The sequence below is a fragment of the Mirounga leonina genome, unplaced genomic scaffold, assembly GCF_011800145.1.
Source record: "Mirounga leonina isolate KUSES-001 unplaced genomic scaffold, KU_Mleo_1.0 Mir_91, whole genome shotgun sequence".
NCBI lineage: Eukaryota > Metazoa > Chordata > Mammalia > Carnivora > Phocidae > Mirounga > Mirounga leonina.
Genome location: NW_023270839.1, coordinates 37,966,265 through 37,987,160, shown reverse-complemented (window position 1 = coordinate 37,987,160; position 20,896 = coordinate 37,966,265). Strand labels below are relative to the sequence as shown.

At 47.9% G+C, this 20,896-nt stretch overlaps 2 protein-coding genes across 5 annotated transcripts in view; one reads left to right on the top strand and one right to left on the bottom strand.

Annotated features, from left to right (window-relative positions):
- CA12 (carbonic anhydrase 12) overlaps positions 1 to 20,896 on the top strand; it is a 53,010-nt gene that overhangs the window by 21,143 nt on the left and 10,971 nt on the right. For all 4 annotated transcript variants that reach the window (XM_034994707.1, XM_034994706.1, XM_034994705.1 and 1 more), the window contains exons 3-8: positions 12,549 to 12,728; positions 13,584 to 13,726; positions 17,148 to 17,243; positions 18,113 to 18,176; positions 18,356 to 18,513; positions 19,818 to 19,944. In XM_034994707.1, coding sequence (XP_034850598.1) covers positions 12,549 to 12,728; positions 13,584 to 13,726; positions 17,148 to 17,243; positions 18,113 to 18,176; positions 18,356 to 18,513; positions 19,818 to 19,944 — 768 coding nt within the window. The remainder of the gene's footprint in view (positions 1 to 12,548; positions 12,729 to 13,583; positions 13,727 to 17,147; positions 17,244 to 18,112; positions 18,177 to 18,355; positions 18,514 to 19,817; positions 19,945 to 20,896) is intronic.
- The window catches only part of APH1B (aph-1 homolog B, gamma-secretase subunit), a 76,190-nt gene continuing 63,574 nt past the window's right edge, over positions 8,281 to 20,896 (bottom strand). Inside the window, exon 7 of the mRNA XM_034994709.1 lies at positions 8,281 to 12,434. The gene's annotated coding sequence lies outside the window, so the exon portion shown is untranslated. The remainder of the gene's footprint in view (positions 12,435 to 20,896) is intronic.

Below are 20,896 nucleotides of genomic sequence, written 5' to 3'. Positions count from 1 at the left end.
GACAGAGAACCTTGAAGGAAGTGAGAGAAGTTTTGGAAGGAGGATGTTCAGAGAGGAAAAGATGGCAAGTTTGGTTATTCTTTTTTAATTGTTTGTCTGCCACTCTCTCCAGCCATGTCTGGTTTCAGGAAGCCATGGGCATCCAGTAGGGGCGTCCAGTAGGCAGCTGGCCTGGAGCTCAGGAGGAAACTGGGCAGGGCAGAGGTGGTGTTGAAACCATAGGAGGGGAGAGGCTCAGCCCAGGGGCCTGTGCGAGAAAAAAGAAAGAGCCAAGGACAAAACCATGGGACAGCTGACATTAAGGGGCAGGGAGCGACAGATAGTGCAAGAGGAAAGATTTCAGAAACGGGGTGGTGGGGGACACTGGGGCCAAGGGCTGCAAGAAAAACCAGGACTGAAGAGTCTATTTGAATTCAGTGGGATGTGGGTCTCAAGTCAGAGTCACAGAGCAGTGAGTCTGAATGGGAAGTGAAGATGCACAAGCCAGCAGCTTAGACAATTCTTGGAAGATGCTTGGCTGCAAAACAGAGGTGAGAGATTACAGTGAAAGTGAAAAGGGTAGGTACTGGTTCTGCTAACAGACATCAAAAGTCCACAACTCAATACCTTGCGGGGGTCACTTTCAGCTTGGATATCCAGTACTATCCCTGACCTACTGTCTAACCCCGAAGGCAGTCACAGTTGGTCACCCCCAGCCTCACACTTTTAACAAAGATGAGTGGTGGGGGTGTGTGTGTGGGGGGGAGATGAGCAGCCTCTGTCAGCTAGAGGGGACAGCTGTACCAACGATTCAAAGCGCCTGAGACGTTTTCAGACCTCCCGTTGCCAGGGAAAGAGCCTGGCTCAGAGGCAGCCTCTGCCAACGTCATTTGCTCTCCCACCAACTTGCTTCCGGTGCCAGGAAACATTGCTACACCATATTGTATGGAATACGCCTCTGTTAGCATTACGGGGTGAAGCTTCCCCTTTTCAATCGGGAGCTTGTTACAAATAATAGCCTCGTTGACCCCTCGACCCATGTTTCCAGGAAACCAGGCTGAGTCTTCTCCATCTTGCCTTCACACTGGCTTTAGTCACAGAGTTTTTTGTTTTTTTAATATTTTATTTATTTGACAGAGAGAGAGACACAGCGAGAGAGGGAACATAAGCAGGGGGAGTGGGAGAGGGAGAAGCAGGCTCCCCGACGAGCAGGGAGCCCGATGCGGGGCTCGATCCCAGGACCCTGAGATCACGACCCGAGCTGAAGGCAGACGCTTAACTGACTGAGCCACCCAGGCACCCCACAGTCACAGCCTCTTCTAAAACCCACACAGGTGAAACACTGCTGCTTGATTCCAGTCAACAGCTATTTTACAGACCAGAGGTGCAATTGAACCAGAGTCAAATATTTAAACTGCAGTAAAAAGCAATGATATGAACGGATAAATGAATGGTGCTATGTCCGTACAAGGGGATATGATTCAGCCATAAAAAGGAAGTATGGATGAACCATGAAAACATTGCACTATGTGAAAGATGCCGGACACAAAAGCCACATATCGATTCGCTGACATGAAGTGTACAGAGCATGCACATCCATAGAGACAGAGAGTAGATGAGTGGTGACCGGGGGTTGAGGGAAGGAGGGGAATGGGGACTGAGGATGGGGTTTCCCTGTGGGGTGGTGAAAATGTTCTGGAGCTGAAGAGTGATGATGGTTGCCCACCAGTGTGAACATACCAAATGTCACTAATGATAAATTTATATTATATCTATTTTACCACAAGAAAACATTAATTAAAAATTAAAAAAGCAGTCTTACCCTGGTGAGGGAGGGTAAAAGCCCCGGCTCCGACGTCAAGGCCTTTGGTCTGAGGAGGGCTTTTCATCAGCTCTTCTCGACTTTGGCTGCACATTAGAATCACCTGGGCAGCTTTTCGAAGCTTCCTGTGTGTGGACCCCACCCAAGACCAATTAAGCAGATCTCAGGGGCTGGGGCCAGGGGCAAACTTTTAAGAGCCCTCAGAGATGCCAGAGTAGGTCCAGGGTTAAGGAATACGGCTCTAGGGTTCTCAAAGTGTGGTCCCCAGACAGGCAATATCAGCACACCTGGGAACTTGGTAGAAATGCAGATTCTGAGGCTCCGCTCAAAACCTGCTGAATCAGAAGCTGTGGGGCGGGGCTCGGCAATCTGTGTTTAACAAGCCCGCCAGGGGATTCTGATGCTCACTCAAGTTTGACAACTGCTCTGAGGTTAGACTCGAGAAGAAATTACAGATAGCTTTCCTCAACCAGCGAGGGTTTACTGAGCATCTGCCATAATTTTCATTCTGTGACAGGTGACAGGTGTGCAAATATAGAGACCTACCTCAGCTCCCCTTAAACATCTACGAGGTGGGATTCTAGGAAAAGAAATTGTACATCAAAATGAGATGAGTCTTTTTATGGACAGATTGTATTCCATTGCATGTCTATATAACATTTTGTTTATCTGTTCATGTGTTGATGAATAGACTTGGGGTATTTCCACCCTTTGGCAACTGGGGATAATGCTGCCATGAACATTGGTGTCCAAGTATCCGTTTGAGTCCCTGGTTTCACTTCTTTTGAGTATATTCCTAGGAATAGAATTGCTGATCATATGGTAATTCTAACTTTTTAAGGAGCCCCCACACTGTTTTCCGTATCGGCTGCACCATTTCGCATTCCCACTAGCGATGTACGCTTGGGGTGACGGAAACAGATCTGGAAATGGATAGTGGTGACGGCTGCTCAGCGGTGTGAATGTACTTAATGGCACAAATTCACTAAAAAATTGTTAAAATGGTAAACTTTATGTTATGTATATTTTGCCACAATAAAAAAAAAATTTTAAATGAGCCATAAAACCAGATTGAGAAAAGGAAATTATGTTCCTAATAGTCAACTTTGAATAATTACCACAAACACCATTATTGTTTCCAGAATTATCCATCTGCTAGTACATTCAAAAGATGATGTCTGCAGCCTTTTCTATTCAGAGATGCTTGAGCATGGAGAAATAGTATTTTTAATATTCTTTTTAAGGAGGGTGGAGCAGGACATCTGGTTTGACTGCGGACTTCACATTTTTACACCACGACTCGTTTGTGAATGAGTCAAGGAAGACGGAAGGGAAAGAGCGTGGGCTGAGCTCTGACCAGGGACTGGGGCCTGCCAAGTTTTGCTACTGGACTGAGGCTATTCCTGCTGTAGCAACTTGTTTCACTTACTGGTTTGTCGCTGTTGTTGCTCAAGAACCATTTGTTGGCCACTTGAGTTTGCCAAGCTCTGGGGTAGGAGGCGGGGACCTAAGAGCGAGAGAGGCAAGCTGAAAGCCAAGTGCAGTGTCCTTAGCCTCCAGGAACAGCGGCATCACCTGTGGGCTTGGTGACAGCCACTGGGCACCCCCCGGAGTGTATGATTCAGGAGGCGTGGGGTGGGGCCAAGAATCTGCGTTTCTAACCAGTTCTTAGGTGACCATGATTGGTGGTGGTGATGATGATGATAATGCTTGCCTAGGGACTACACTTTGGGAACTGCTGGTCTACTGGGGTAGAAAGATATAGAATATTATTTTGATAAGTGTAGGTGTTGCTAGGAAAAGAGAAATGCCAGGGGCTCTACAGGAGCACAGAGAAGGGGGAAACAGTCCCCTCTCACTCACAACCCCAGCATTACTGTTTTTATCTCCTGGGGCAGGTTTTGATCTGACTTTGTGTGCCTGTAGATAGGGCAAGTGAAGGAGAAGGGCTGCTGAGGGCTAGCAGAGAGCTGAGCTGCTGGCCAGTCTTAAAGCTCACCTCTCCTCCGCCCCCCAACCCCATGGCTAAACCGGAAATGATGCCCAAGCCCCAGTGTCAGCCCCTCCTCTCAAGCTGGCCCAAACACGAATTGAAATAACAAAGAGGAGAGGTGGACAGAAAGTATAGATGAAGTCACCTTCAGAAGACTTTCCCCTTTGTATTAACCTATAACATAAAATCCAAGGCAATCCTGCTTTAAGCTTTGTAAATAACAAGTAACCCGGACTCTCTAGCCCTCGCTCACTGCCCTGTCTCTGACGCATTTGTAACGTTAACAAAGGAAAATGCCAGTTTGATTCCCTGGCCTCCACTTGTTTATAATAAAGTCATAAGACCTCATCTATCAATCATTAACCCACAACCGGCTAGCCTCCTTTCCTTCTGGGCAGGATCCTGGTCTTTATGGCCATGCCTCTCCACTTGACCGGCAGGAAAACAGGCAGAATTGGCAGAATGTGGCCTCCTGCAGGGGGGCCAGAACCCAGCCAGCTGAATGCCCCGCCCCCAGACTTCTGTGAGAAGCTGTATGTCTTTTAATCAACTTCGGAAGGGAACTGCAGGAGCTATGAAGTATATATTAAACTTTAAATGTGGCTTCCACATCCCAACATCCTGAGGATGTGTGGATTCAAGATGGATTTAGAGGGGGCCCGAAGGCTGCCTTCCCCCACTGAATGGGGTCCTGTGGCTTAGCCATGTTTTGGGTGGCTCTAGGCACAGGCCCATGGCTGATGGCCCTCAGGGAAAGGTAGGTACCAGCCCCCTGAAAGGGGGACCTTTCTAACAGACAGAGGAGTGTACATGAGCAGATGATGCCGCATGATTCTCAGCCTAGTAGTAGGATGATGCCCGGCTTGGGAAAGGGGAAGCCAGATGAATCCTAGGTTCTTTCTGAGTTGATTCATCACATGCATATAAAATATATAAGCTCTCTGCTGCAGCAAGCCCTCTGAACTTGCTGTGCCCTGTCTCTGGAATTCCATTCCTCTGGTTTTGCTCATGGTTGGCTCAGTCCCATTCCTTAAATCTCAATTTTACTGGCGCCTCCTCTGAGAAGCCTTCCGGTAGCACCTGGTCCACAGTGATCCCTCCGTGTTCTCTATCCTCTTCCTCGCTTATTTCCTTCATAGCACTGATTGCAGACTGGAATTTTTTTAATTTATCTATTGGTTTGCTTCTTTGCAATTTATTGTCTGTCTCTTCCACTGGAATGTAAGCTCCATGAGGACAGAGACCAGATCTGTTTTGTTCCCTAGCGCATCTTTGGTGCCTAATACAGTGTCTGACACATGGTAGGCCCATTTGTTGAAGAAATGAGTGAATTAACTTCCAAATTAAGCAGCATTCCAAGGAAGAGTATTTAGTCAACACTTGAATATGCATTTCATTAAATGTGTATTCAAATTTGGTACACAATCTGTGATCACTTCCATTTAAATATACATGCCAGGACGTGGTCCATTTTTATTATATACTCAGATCCCCTTAGAAACCAAACTTTGGAGGACTGAGCAAAAGCTTTTTTTTTTTTTAAAGATTTTATTTATTTGACAGAGAGAGACACAGCGAGAGAGGGAACACAAGCAGGGGGAGTGGGAGAGGGAGAAGCAGGCTTCCTGCCGAGCAGGGAGCCCGATGTGGGGCTCATTCCCAGGACCCTGGGATCACGACCTGAGTCGAAGGCAGACGCTTAACGACTGAGCCACCCAGGCGCCCCGAGCAAAAGCTTTTATTGGACTGAAACTTTGACTATTGATCGAAGAAAAAGGTGTGTCAACATCCAGAATATGTCAACCTTGCCAGGAGAGTTTTATCTCCTGGGGCAGATTTTGATCTGACCTTGTGTTTTGGTAGCCGCTCCAAAGAGACATGCCCTGGAGCCCAGAGAGCTGTCTGCAGACACTCACATAGACACGGGCAGGGGGCTACCTGGGAGAATACGGCCACCAAGAGATGTCAGGGGCAGCAGTGGATCTGAGGGACGGACTTAGAAAGGACCAAAAAGGCAAACCTCAAAACAGGGTAACCACGAATGCGCTTTTCTGTGTGTGTCCAGATTCATCAGATATAGTCCAAGTTACAAACAATATTTTTATTAAAATGTGTATTATTCTTGAGCACATAAGATGTACAGTCAGTGAGAAAGAGTAACCAGTGAGAAACTAGCAGTTATTCTGTAGTTCTTGTCTTCTAAGGAGCTCTCGGTGCTTTTATTATTACAATGTATGTACCAGGTGTATAAGAAATTACTCAACCCATAAAGTTTTTTACCTACCCCATACCATGTCTGCAAACAGGTTACAAAATAATAAAATGATCCTGCATTTACTTGCATAAATGGTTATTTGCCTGAGGCAGTAATAAGTCTGTAACTATATATGTACAGAGTAAACACACTCTGTACACTCTGAAATCGGGCACTTAGAGAGAAAGCTAGGAGCCATATTAACCAGTCACAATACATGTACCTTATCTGGACCCTGATTCCAATAAACCATTCAGTGAGTTTATGAGACTACTGGGGAAACCAGAACACTCACTGGATATTTGATGACATTAAGAAATTACTGCCAACAGTTTTTAGATGTGAAAATAGTATTGTGGTTATTTTTAAAGACCCCTTATCTTTAGATAAGCATCCATAGATTTTCTTCAAAGTCATCCAGTGGAGGAGGGTAGACAAAACTAAACTAATTGTGGATAGATAGATGGGTACATGGGGTCACTATACGATACTCTTTACTTTTTTAATTTTTAATTTATTTTTGTTATTTTTTTAGAGAGAGGGGAGGTGGGGCAGAGGGAGAGGGAGAAAGAGAATCTTAAGTAGGCTCCACGCTGGGTGTGGGCTCAATGGGGCTCGATCTTACCACCCTGAGATCATGACCTGAGCCGAAATCAAGAGTCAGACGCTCAACCGACTGAGCCACCCAGATGCCCCGATACTCTTTACTTCTGTACCTACTTTGAAATTTTCTGTAATTAAATTTTAAAACAAGACACAAAATGTATTGGGGTGCCTGGGTGGTTTAGTTCATTAAGCATCTGCCTTCAGCTCAGGTCATGGTCTCAGGGTCCTGGGATCAAGCCCCACATTGGGCTCCTTGCTCAGCAGGGAGTCTGCTTCTCCCTCTCCCTCCGCCCCTCCCCACTGTTAGTGCTCTATCTCTCTCAAATAAATAAAATCTTTTTTTAAAAAAAACCCACAAGATGTAGTAAGAAAGTAGTGAAATATAAGTTCATTAAAAAAATCATACTGACTTTTTTAGGCTCATTGGTGCACTTTGGTTGCATACATTGTGGAATGCGGAAAACCAGATGGCTTGTCTTCCCATAGCCAGTCCTCTCTGATCAGCTTTGCAGGCTTGCTGAGTTCTCGGATTTCTGACTGGGTTTTTACTTCATGGGCTTCATTTCCAGGCAGGCTTCAGTGTTCTTGATCCATATGATGAACATTTATCGAGTGCCTCCTTCAGCCTGGGGTTAATTTCTACCTCAGCTGGCTGGAGCCTCCCCAACCCACTGTCTTCTCAGGGCCACACTCCATCCATAGACTCCTCTTTCTCCTGGATCCAACCGTCCTTCTCTCTCCCCCCTTCCCTTCTGTATGGAAGTATGCTTAAGTCTCCCCATTAAGAACAAAACCCTTCTTGTTACCCTCACCTTCCTATAACCATGTGCATACGTGTACACACACTCTTCTCTCACCCTTTATGGCTAGATTTCTGAAACGAGCTTAAGAAACGCTCCAAATCAATTTCTTAAGTGTTTCGTAAGGGCCGCTCTGTCAGACATGCGGGAGGGATGTGACAAAAAGCTGTAGTCTTCAAAAGGACTTTGAAATCCGCAGACAGAGTTGAGGATTTCAGGTTGGAGCAGGTTGAGGTGCTGGTTCGGAAACAGCAGTCATGCACAAGACTTAAACAAGCATTCCCATCACTGTACCACAGTGCGAACCCCCAGCATGTCGGGGGTCAGGGGCAGGGAGAAAGTACTGGAGTAGCTTTGGCAGGACTTGAGCTGGACTTTGAAGCGGGGACAAGATTTGGAAAGGTGAAGGGGAAAGAGGGCGGTGTTTTAGGCACATTTTTAGCATAAGAACGTTTGTGAAGGTCAAGTTCATAACTTGTTCTGAGGCTCGGGATGCCAGCCTGACCATGGGGGCCACTGAAGGCCTTGACAGGCTGAGGTGTTTCAGGCCATCAAAGATGGCTACGGCTCTGCTCTGCTTTGTTGGGTGGGGCGGGCACGCTTCGGAGACAGGGAGGTGCTACGTCTGGTTAAACTTGGTCACAAGAAAGGAGGCTGGCGGCGAACAGGAAAGGCTGAGGCAGGGACCCTGCAGTAAGCCTGTGCAGTGTGACATGATGAGGGCCAGTCCTGGGGTGGGAGAGGTGGTGGTGGTAACAGAAACGTGGGACTCCACGACCGACTGAGGGCAAAGGATGGACAGAGCCAACCTGGCTCTGAGATTCTGAGCCTTGGAAGAAGTGGGGCCAGTGGTTGTCTGATGAGGCATCCCACCATCAAATTGAGATCTAGGCCGTAATACGTCAACTAACTGCAATATATGGACCTTACTTGAATCCTGAAGCTTACAAATAAACCATTACAAAGTGATGAGATAATTAGAAAACTGAATTCTGATGAGATTTGATAACCTTAAGGAATTAATTGTTAACTTTTTAAGTGTGGTAATGGCACTGTGGCCCTTATGTTTTAGTGGCACATACTGAAGTATGTACAGATGAAAACGATTTGGGTTTCTTTCGGAATTATCCAGGGATAGGGGAGAGTGGGTGTGATATAGATGAGGCTGATCTGTTTTTGCCAATGGTTAGTTGTCGAAGCTGGGGGACATGGAGGTTCATTTTGCTCTTCTCTCTGCTGTTGTATGTGTTTGAAATTTTCCATGACAAAAATTCTGGTCCTTGGGTAATGCAGATCTTGTACCCTGGGCCTCATAACTCCCAATCGGAAATCACAAGAGGCATTTTGAGCTGGGCCATGTTAATCTCCTGTCACATTTCAAAACAGAAAAACATGAGCTGGAAAGAAATAATGCTTTGACTTTGGAAAAACAAACTGGGAGATACACATGATCTCCTTTATCAGGATCATGTGAGGAATCCAATGAACTGGAAAGGCAAAGTCAAAACTGAGAAAAGTGGAGTTTTTATGGTAGCTGGAAATAAATGCCTCTTTTGGAAGAGTTAGTCCCAAGTGAGGTTTCCTGGCACCAGGGCGCTTGGCATGAGTGTGGAAGCTGAGACCAAGTTGAAAAGCCACAGTCTGGGCTGTGGCTGCCTGCAAAAGGCCAGTGTTACTTCAGCGACAAGTCACACATCCCCCAGGCGGAGGCCAGGGGTGGAGGGCTGAAAGGGGTCTACTGACAACACCTCAATATGTTCCCTGGTGCCCACCCACATGGCACCACATGCCCCTCGCACTCACAGGCCACAATTTTGGGAGGCTGCTCTGCCAAGGTCCCCAGCCATGCAGGAAGGGGACACTGGCCATCCCGTGCTGGTGGGGGAGTCCTACGAACTGCTGTGAAGCCCCGTACTTGGCAGGCCATCTCGCAGGCCATCTCCCGGGCCACAGGGCAGCAAACCAGATTTTTTTCTCACTGAGTGCTCCCAAACAGAACACATCCTCATGCAGGTAAACTAGGAAGCTAGGAAGGTAAATTTTGAACCTGAGCAAGTGACCGAATTTTTCTTTTCTTTTTTGATGGGAAAAAAAATGATACAGGGTGGTAGGGAAGCAAGGGGGATTAATAAAGGGGCACGCTTCCCTGGAGAGGAACAAGCACAAAATTAGCTTCAGAATGCAGCTCCGCAAACAGGTAAGGGCCTGCTCTGTGCCAGGCATTATGGGAGAGGCAGGGATGAACGTGACATGGCCCTTGCCTTCCTGAAGAGCATGGGAGAGGGAGGAAACAGGCATGCCCCAAATCTCCTGGATAAATACTAAAACAGGAGGGCATGGAGGTTCTGTGACCCAGGCAAGATAACTCTGTAACTAAGCCAAGGTCTAATTAGGGCAAATCATTTAATCTCAATTCTTCATCTATAAAATGGTACAATTTTTGCCTTGCTGATCCTATAGAGTTGTAAGAATCAAAACTACTACAAATAATAATAATAAAGCAGGAGTAGAAAAAGCTTTTTAGACCCTGTTGCCCCTAAGGGGCTGTGGCTGGTGCTCAAAGACGAGCGGGGATGGCAGCTAACACCGCGGCAGGTTCCTGAAGCCAGGGGCTCGCCCGCCCCGGGAGCAGCAGTGCCCTGCGCTCAGTCCAACAGCCGCTTCCCACCAGGCACCTTGTCACATGCCCAGGAGCTAGCTGCTTGGCATGAGCGGCTCTCTCCAACCCGCTCAAACTTGCCTGATACAGAGGGTCTCCAGCTTAGTCCTAGTAATCTCCATGCATCTCGGAGCTGAGAGCCAGAACGGGACTTCCAGAACACAGTGTTCAATCCTCTCATTTGTATGAAGGGTAAAGGAGACTCAGGCAGGGAATGTGACTTGCTCAAGGTCACTCACTGAGGTGGTGGGATGGCTGGCGCTGATCTTGTTTTCTGGACTCTTCTCATCCAACATAGCTGCTTCTCTTTCTGAAGAAGGTTTTGCCAACACTTCGTTGCCCCCAAATACCTAATCCAGTGTCAGTTCCAATAAAGAGTATTTAGTTCCAAAAAAGAGTATTTAGGGGCACAATGAAAAAGAAAAATTCCTCCTGATGACCTTTCCCAAGCTCTCTGTTCTTTGGCGTCTTTTATTCTTGGGGAAACTGTTTACCAAATGCCTGTTATGTGTGTGACCCTAATCACAACATGAGTTCACAGTGATCACAATGAGATGGTCCTGTCCCTAAAGAGTTCTTAGTTTAGTTAGCACTAGAATGCCCTCTTCATGAAACCTTTTGGAACCTCTGTTTTGGGAAGAGAAAGTCCTAACCCAGTTCCCTTTAGTCATGTGTCCAAAGAGAAATCATCATCTCATTGCTGTACCTCTTCACTTACGGGGTTTCTCCTTTTGTGCCTGGCTGGCAGCTTCTGCCACCCTGGCCGTGGGTCCAAACGTCATTGGGAGCAACAAAAAGGCTGGCAGCCTTCACTCTAGAAGGCTTGCCACCCCAGAGCTGTGCCTCTTCCTGACCTGAGGGTTTGCATGATACCTCATGACTGCTCCATCTCTGCTTCCTGCTGTCCCTAAGGAATTTGGTTTTGTCCTCAGCTGAGTAATGGTCTTACCTTGGTGTCCTCTTGCTACCCTCTCCCTCTGCCATCTTGGTGTGGTTGAGTTGCTTTGAGTCCAGGGCTCTGAGGTCTTGAAAATTAAAATATAGCTCAGTGAAGACTCTGACATGCGCAAGTGAGAAAACTGGTGTCCAGTGAAAGGTTGGACAGGACATTTTGAAATCCCTTCAAGCTCTAACATTTCCAAGAAGGCATATCCAAAGGTTGACAGCCTGAAAAATTAGTAGGGTTCTACCGTGTATGTCCAGACCTTGGATCAACTCCTCATAGCAAGTTTTTCTTCCGACTCTCCTTACTCTCAGATGAGTCTCCTAGTTAGAGAACAAGGGGTAGGGAGCCGAGATTCTGTGAGGCCAGAGTACACACGTCCACTCTTGTGAAATAGTGCTGCTGTCTATGGACGGGTTCCCGGAAGAAGTGGTGTTCCTTTGCCCTCTGCTCCAGTTTCATTCCTGGTGCTGAAATACTGATGAATGGACCCCAGATGGCAAAGCTTGGGTCCTGACTCACAGAGAACCCACAGAGCACCATGGTTCCACCCTAACGAGCCATGACATGCCAATTACTTGCTTTTCTGGGGAAACCTCCACCTGAAAATCCATTTAATTACCACGGGAGATAATCTTTTAAACACAGCTTTACATTCTTTAAAGATTTTTTTTCCCTGTGGGAGTAAGAAAGTTTATCTGAACGTGGGATTGGAGGGTTTATTGCCATTTCCAGAGGAAGGACAATTACCTGGTAGTTAGCAAGAAGCCTGAGCCCTGGAGGATTTGTTTTTTAAGTCTCTTCCTGCTCACTGGTAGTTTGGCATTAGTTTGTAGTATTGTCACACTCTCCCAGTATAAACTTTGCACTGAGCTCTGTGATTCCAGGCATATAATTACTCGATATTTTTCAAGCATCCCTATCAGATTGGGTTTTATATTTGCTCTAGATGTGGGTATCAAGAGTCAATGTCCTCAAGGGTTTCCTATTAGGAAGGTCATACCTCCACCAGCCCCAAAGACCTATCTGGAGCTGTGGTCAGTCCTACACCAATTTTTCCAGCCTGAAGTATCCCAAAGGATGCAAGTTTGGGCAAGCAGGGGCCCTGTTGTTGTGTTCAACCCGGTGGACCTGAGACCCTGAGTAATTCCTGCTCATAACAGGTGCTCCATAAACAGATGCAAAATTGCTGAAAATCAATAGGTCTTCACGTGGAGAGGATGTGTACTGTGTCAAAATACGAACAATGTAAAATTCAAACGGAGCTTGGTGGGCCTTAGTCCTTGGCATGGGGCTGCTCTAAGAGTCCTTCTTTCCCCACATCACTTTAAGAGCAAGTGAGCAGTAGGCTGAGATCTCTGGGTCTTGAAGAATATCCCTGTGGGGACGAAGAGGAGAAAAGGAGTGATTGTGTTGAACACAGGATTAGAAAGTGAGGAAAGAACGTTTGTGGAAAACTGACTAAACTTTGGGCTTGAATCTCCCCTTCCAGGTCCCGATGGGGAGAAGAGCTGGCCCAAGAAGTACCCGTCATGTGGGGGTGTGCTGCAGTCCCCAATAGACCTGCACAGTGACATTCTCCAGTACGACGCCAGCCTTGTGCCCCTGGGGTTCCAAGGCTACAATGTTTCTGCCAACGAGCAGTTTATCCTGATCAACGATGGCCATTCAGGTGAGAGAGATACCTCTAAGATCTGCAAGGGGATGTCTGAGCATCCCTCAGCTCCTTGGCCTGCTCTCTTCCATCTGGCAGGGAGGGGGCTCCAGTGAAATACCCAGAAGGGGTGGGGGCAGGGTGTGGGGGAGAGCCCAGGGATGCCTGGACCACTCATTCAGGGGATGCTGGAGGCAGCTCTGCCGGGGCAGCACCTCTCAGAAGAAGCACATCTCTTGGGAAGGGGGAGGGTACAGGCCTGAGCCCGTTGGCCCCTTGGCTCAAATATTCCAGGGGCCACGTGATTGATTCACTGTGGGGTCCCCCAGGCTTTGGAGTCAGACAAACCTGGACCTGAATCCTGGCTTCACTCCTTAGGAGTCATGACACCCTGAGTAAGAATATTAACCTCCTTGAGCTTTTGTCTGGAAAACGGGCATATTGATGGGTACCGTGAAGACTAGAGATTACATATGTTAGGATCTGTAATATAGTAGATGCTTCCATAAATAGTAATTTTTATTGTTATTGTTATATTATTCTACAGCTTGGCAGATACTTCATTAACAGTTTTATCTTCCTAGCTGGGTGTGTAATACATGGGGATGTAAACCAAACAACCACCCGGTGGTCTAGTATTCATGCTCCTGCCGTCCTTTTCCCAGGGGAGCCGAGAAGGTGCTGGTGCTGCTAGAATTGCTTTAGGGAAATGGGGCCGTTCTCAGAAGAGCCCAGGTTTCTGACCCTCAGCCCGTGTCTCTCCGCTCGCTGTATCCACCTGCCTCCTGTCTGGGCCCGGGCAGGTGTTGCCTCCCTAACTGCTCTCAGGCAGTGCTCAGTGGGCCAGGGCTCTGAAGGCTCCACTCCCCACAGTGAGGCTGAACCTGACCCCGGACATGCACCTCCAGGGCCTCGGGTCCCGCTACACGGCCACACAGCTGCACCTGCACTGGGGGAACCAGAATGACCCGCACGGCTCCGAGCACACTGTCGGAGGGAAGCACTTTGCCGCCGAGGTGAGTGGGGTCGCAGGGCTGGCAGAGGCTACCTGGCGGTGGGTGGTCTGGCACCCTTCCACCTGGCTGGCGGACAAATAAGATCGGGGCACGAGCAAGGGCTGCCTTCAGGCTCCCCACCCCCATCCCTGGTGCTGTCGGCAGCACAGCAAGGTAGAGCCACGCCAGCCACCTGCAGCTCATCTGTGGTGTCCTGGTCCCCTTCTTCTCCTGAACATGCAGAGTTTGTCTCTCTGTCGTTTACTGAACGATGCTGCTCAGAAGGCAATGCTCCCGGGGCGGTGGGGGGGGGGGGGGGCGCCCAGAGGGATGCACATGCTGCTTTTCTAGACATCGCCTCTCCGCTTGCACAGATCAAGATCGCACCAGCTTGTCTGGCCGACACAGGTCATCCCCGGCACATAATAACATCTTGACTACGGCATCTATGTACCCCAATACAACGGAGCCACCTATGGCCAAAGGCCAAAACCTATTAGAAGTGTGAGGTACAGCAGTCAATGAAAAAACAGTGGATGACCCTGGTTATAAGGGTTTGATCAGTGTTATAGAGCTTAGAGATCTCAAGATATCATCAACTGGGGCAGCTTCTTACCCTAGACTTGAGTTGGGATCTGAGGATCTGAGAATGTGCTTCAGGAAGCCCACTCTATGTAATATTTTGTGCGTATCCCACTGCTGATTCATACTGGGCTAATTGCTCCCCCAAACTTCTCAGTCTTTCTTCACATGCTTGGAACCTTGGGACCCAGGGTTACTCTTCTACTTGGCCACAAGCCGAGGGATGACTGGCATTACAATACACAGGACATCAGGGCAGTGAGAGACTCGATGAGGACAGTTTGGGATGTCAGCACAGCACTGTGTTATGTCGCTCTGAGGCACTAACCGAAAAGGCCACAAGAAACCAGGAGGAGTGAAGCATTGTGCCTGCCCCACAGGTGTGCGGGGGGGACATGGGGGTGCTCGAGTTGCTCCATTTCAGAGCTCCCATGGGATAGAACTTGGGGGTGTGGTTCTGAACATTTACAGGGCAATAAATACAAGGAGATAAATGCTACTGATCAGCCAGGTAAATAATGACATGACCATTCTCCTCTCTTCTTAACTGCTAAACTGCTTAATGTCTCAGGCTAATTACAGGTCAAGCTACAAGTGTGGAGGGGCTATAATTCTGGCCCAATAGGATGGCACTCTTGGAGGTGCACATACTTCAAACCAGGCCCATCTCTGAACCTCCAGGACTGCAATTTCTCTCAGGCTAATTGCAATGTGGAGGCTTCTACTTACCCAGGGGGAATAAAGAAGGAGCTAGGGTGTAGGCTGGGAGAGTTTGAGCATTTAAAAATATTTCTAGTTATTCTGTTTTCTGCTCTTAAGCCACATCGTCACCAAGGGCCTGGTGAAGATGGAGCGTACATGTCTATAATAGTGAAAATATATCAAGGTGGCCCAAAAGTGGCAGATTCTCTATGGAGGGTCCTTGAAAGTGTAGCAGTTCTTCTGGATTGAGTCCTATAAAGAAGGCTCTCTTAAACTCAGCAGGGAATTCTCCTCTGTCTGTATTAGTCTTCACCTCCTCTTGATTTAATCTGAACACAGTAAGAAAAGTGGTGCAACAGACCACGAGCTCAAAGGGCAGGTATAATAAGAACTAAGGATCTAGGACCTTCAGGGGTTTTACCATAAAGAAGTCTCCATTTCTCAAAGCTGGGCCAAGCTAACACGGTATAAGGCAACGCAACAGGCTATATCCTTCACACGGAAAGATGGTGAAATAGGAACTCCTAAGAAATCTTTAATAGATGACTACTTAAAAGAAGAAATAATTTTGTATAGTTTTTAAAAATTAGAAAGGGTCACTTGAAATGTGAGGAACATTGAGCTGTATTCAGTAAAATATGCTTGAATTCTATTTACAACCACGTAAGACAGAAAAAGAGATGAAGAAAAGGAAGAGAGAAAATCTCAATGTGTTATAGTCCCAAGAGGAAAAGAATCAACAAAAATGTGTATCATGTATATAGACCTATCTACTAATATTTTTTGGAGGACAGGTGATACCATCTTTTGGATTAAAAATTAGGTTAAACATTGTCAGAATTTGATTTGTCATAACAATGTCTTAATACTTAGACTTTTTAAATCCAAGATTTCTCAGCAAGTTCTCTTTTCTTCACTTTAATAATGACAAGTAATTCCTGCTTTGAAAAAAAATGAGCTTAGAATTTTATTTTGTAAAGGTAAGAATCTACATTCAGGGAGTAACATTCTTGTTTTCTGTTATCTTAAAATATGGCTGATTAAATCTGTACAAGAGCCATGCTGTAATTTTTTCCCACCTGAGGGATAAATATGTGTCCTACTGTGGATACAGTTGCAATTAAGTTACCACTGGAGGTTTCCTGCCTCAGCCCCTACTACTTCATTTCAAAGGCAGAGTGGCCCAGCTGAGGCTGGACAAGCTACAATGAGGCCATTTTCCCCTAGGCTCCAGAATAAGTAGACAAAATCAGAGCAGGGCGCCTGGGTGGCTCAGTCAGTTGAAGTCTGACTCTTGATTTCGGCTCAGGTCATGACCTCAGGGTCGTGAGATTGAGCCTTGCATCTGGCTCTGCGCTGGGCATGGAGCCTGCTTAAGATTCTCTCTTTCCCTCACCCTCTCCCTTTGCCCCTCCCCCCACTCTCTCCCTCTTTAAAAAAAATAAATAAGGGGCGCCTGGGTGGCTCAGTCGTTAGGCGTCTGCCTTCAGCTCAGGTCATGATCCCAGGGTCCTGGGGTCGAGCCTCTCATCAGGCTCCCTGCTCAGAGGGAAGCCTGCTTCTCCCTCTCCCACTCCCCCTGCTTGTGTTCCCTCTCTCGCTGTCTCGCTCTCTGTCAAATAAATAAATAAAATCTTTAAAAAAAAAAAGATTCTCTCTTTCCGTCTCCCTTTGCCGCCCCCTCCCATCTTTCTCCGGCTCTAAAAAAAAAGAGAGAGAGAGAAAAGAAACAAAGGAAGGAAGGAAGGGGGAGAGAGAGAGAGAGAGGAAGAAAGAAGAAAGAAAGAAAGAAGAAAGAAATCAGAAGAGAAAAGTGCTCCAAAGTACCCAAGCTTTTTTTGTGGCTAGTATAAAAACCCATCCATTCATTCCTTCATTCACTATCTATTGTATACCTGGTTCTTTCCAAGCACCCTATCAGACACGAATACAATGAGTGAGTAAGATGGACAGTGTGCCCTGGTCGAGTTTTCGGTCTGGAGCAATGAGGGAAAAGGGAAAACTGGGGAGGCCATGAAGGAAAGGGTCTGAGGGGCCTAATCTACCCGGGGGAGGGATAGGGGGGTTGTGTCCTCCCCACTGGTTTTGAGTCCCCTGCGAGAGCCAAGGGTTCCCAGGAGTCGTCCGTGTCCTGTGAGCAGCTTCTCTTCCACCGCAGCTGCATATCGTCCACTATAACTCGGACCTGTACCCCAACAGCAGCACTGCCAGTAACAAGTCAGAGGGCCTCGCTGTCCTAGCTGTTCTCATGGAGGTAAGAGATGGTTAGAGGGATTTTAAAAAATTGGAGGCAGGATGGTACCAGACTCGGCATTTGGTCCATGAGTACCTGTCGGTTGGATGTTGTGGGGCTCACTCTCATCGTGGCTGTATCTTGCCTCTAGAGATTGAGGTATTCCCCCATAGGGTACCTTCGCTTTCGGCCTGGAGGCAGCACTTAGCTGGGTAGCAGAAATGGGCATGTCCTTTGGAACATTGGAGAAAATGAGCCCTAGTTGCATAAGGCTCAGAATAGCTTTATGAGCCCTATGCGTAAAGCTCAGAATAGCCCAGCTGGATAGGACGTATCTATAGGGAGTTGGGGGATGGGGATCATTCAGTGCTGCCTCAGCAGGTGCCTGAATCCCTTACACAACTCCTGATATCCAAGTTCCATCCTTTCCTTAACCCCAGAAAATGGGAATGTTTCCTCATTTGCTTGCATGTTTTTCCCTAATAAGACAACATGTACCTCGTTTCTCAACATGCTTACTTGCCTGACTTGGCTTGCGTGAACTCAAGCTCCCTTAAGTTCTGGTTAAAGAACACGCTAGCTGTGGCCTTCAGGCTCACAGCCTGATAATCAGGAGCACAAGCTATATTCCTTGCCCTGGGACATGCAGGCCCCAGTGCCTTGATTGCTCAGCACCTTGCATCCTGAGATGCAAGAGGACAGGACCATCACCCCAAATCCCTAACAGCCCAGGGGTCTTTCACAATTGTCCTGGTAAAGTGCATCCTCCAGGGAGGATCTTGGCAATGGCAACTATGTACCCCTAGATGAGCCCTTTCGTGAGCAAAGGTCGAACAAGGCTCAGCCGGCAGAATTCTGTCCCAGTTCAACCTGCCCCGTCTCTGTTGCAGATGGGCTCCTTCAATCCATCTTATGACAAGATCTTCAGGCACCTTCAAGATGTAAGATACAAAGGTAAGGGGTCCTTGGATGCATATTTGCCCTCTGTTGGAGAAGGAGGTAGTCACTTCCATGTGACCTGAAGAAAAATGAATGCAGGGGGCAGTTTCATATTCTAGGCTCAGTCATAGGCCCAGCAGCACCTCTGCCATGGGGAGAAAGCCTGACACCATTTCTCCACCATGTCTCTCCAGGCCAAGAAGTGCTCATTCCAGGTTTCAGCATTGAAGAGCTGCTTCCTGAGAGGCCTGATGAGTACTATCGCTACAAAGGGTCCCTGACCACACCTCCTTGCCACCCCACCGTGCTCTGGACGGTTTTCCGGAACCCTGTGCAAATTTCCCAGGAGCAGGTAACTGTTGTGCCCTCCTGAGTCAGAGACCACGTGGCACCTCGGTCCCTGCCGTCACCCAGCTCGTAATCACCAACTTGGTTTCCTCACTTAGAGTTTCATTGACAGCTAAGCCAAACCTCTTCAAATATCGCAGGTGCCTGGAAGCACGGCAGAAATTATAGGCTGAGCTTCAAAAGTGGAGTTACCGAGTCAAGCTAAGAAAAGGAACCTGTCTCCACAGTTCCTTACAAACAAGTTGTTAAGCTGCATTTCCTAATACTTCCCTCAGTGGCTGGATGGTGTTTCCTCTGTGGCGGGAGAGAGCACGGTTCCTTTACAGGGCGGAATAAAGACGGAGCATTTAGATAGTGTAACAAACCAGAGGGCTGGGATTGCAGCAGTGAGTAAGCGGCGGTCTCTGCCCTCAAGAAGCTCATGGTCTAGTGCAAAACTGGGGGCACAGAATCCTCAGCAGTCATCTCTGACCCTCGCATCTTATAGGTGATGAAAGTGAGGGGTAGATGGATGAGGGAGCTTGTGGGATTGCCCACTGGTTGGCCACAAAGCTAAGCCCCAAAGTCACACTGGAGTTCCTGGTCACTGCCCATCCCTCTGCTCCCCAGAAATTCATCAAGAAGAAAACTGGCTGTCCAGGAGACATGGCCGGGTCAGTGCCACACACGGGCTCCGGGCCCACCCTGCCCCTGGCCCCTTTTCCCACATCCAGGAAGGCCCTCACTGTTGCTCCTTCTTTTTACTATGAGCTACTGATCTGAGTAATGTAGATAAATGGCAGCAGGTAGGCGGACAGGAATAAAGAAGTGATGAATCAAGAGATGAAATGTGCGGGGAAGCAGTAATACCCTAACCTAGAAACCACCTTGGAAACCGATTATATAATCTATGTGGGTATATGAAAATTCTGTGGAACCAGTTGTCAGAGGACCTGTGAAACTCTTGCCTCCTCCTTTTTGTTCCTTTTGATGAGACCATCAGAATAAGCCTAAGGCCCCTCTAACTTAGAGCTGGGTTCCAAATCGGGCCCATGAGAGGAATGCCGTGTCCGTGAGAGGCTGAGGAGTCCCTCCGCCACCCAGCAGCTAAGAGCACTAACTTCCCTCCAAGCCTTGGGAGGAGGGGACAGACCAGCTCACCCGGTGCCCAGTCGACCAGACACCAGCAGGGGAGGGGAGCAGTTCTCTGGCTTTCCCACGGCTTCCTGATGTGCCTCCTGCCACGCCCCAGAGGTCTCTTTCCCAGTGAGGTCAGGCAAGAGAGCATCACTCTGCCCATGGGGTATGTTTCTGCTGCTCCCCTTGCAGCTGCTGGCTTTGGAGACTGCTCTGTACTACACATACGTGGATGACCCATCCCCCAGAGAAATGGTCAACAACTTCCGGCAGGTCCAGGAGTTTGAGGAGAGGCAGGTGTACATCTCTTTCCGGCAAGGTGAGAAGATTCGGTGTGTGGGGGGAGTGTGGTGCCAAGACACCCACTGAATGTGAAGTTGGGTGCCCTGCCCTTGGGCTTTGTCACTGATGCCCTTAGGAGGTGGGTTAGGAGCACTCTGGCTGCCAAGGGAACCAGGGTGTCTAAGAAGATACTGTGTGTGGGTTTACTGAGGTTACCCTTCACAGCTCTTGACTTCCCTGAGCCTTTGCAGGGAAACACTAACCAGGGCCTCTAGGCGCCTGGACCAGAGCCTTCATTAAATCTGGGAGTCTCCCACAGATGGGGAAGAGAGGATGCTCTGGGGGACCTCTCTGCTCTGGAGAACTACCCTTCTCCTAAGACACATGATAGGACTGTTCTCATGAGATCAAACTCTAACTTCTTACCCTAGGCTTTCTTGGCATCAAGGCCCATCTTCAGCCTTGCCAGGTGATTCATAGCACTGCCAGCATCAGCAATGTGCAGGGAAGGTGCTTCGTAAGGCTTCAGAGAGTGGGCATAATCCACATTTGTAGCCACAGCAGCTCATGGTCTAATATGGCAGGAACCATCAGGCAAGAAAGCATCTGCATTCACTGCTCTTTTGTCTCATCTCCTTAAGCATGGGCACGCAGGAACTATACTGAATGAAGCGTGAAGTTTGGTTTAGTCTTAATGCTATGAAAGCTCAGTTCTTCCTTTTAAATCTGTAACCATAACTCCCCAGAAGGACATTGAACATCTTTATTTGTTCAATACCTATGTCGATACTGTTGGAAGCCAGGGGTTCAGGGAAACAGGTAAGGGAGCCCTCTTGTGGCCCACACCCTTCTTCGAACCTCCAAGTTCACTTTCTCACTGTAGATTCTTGACCCGCTCTCGATAAGGGAATGGCAAGTGGCCAGAAGCAGGGGTAGGTCTGTGAAAGTTCTACTTTATCCCCTTATATCACTTGTGACTGAACTAGGCC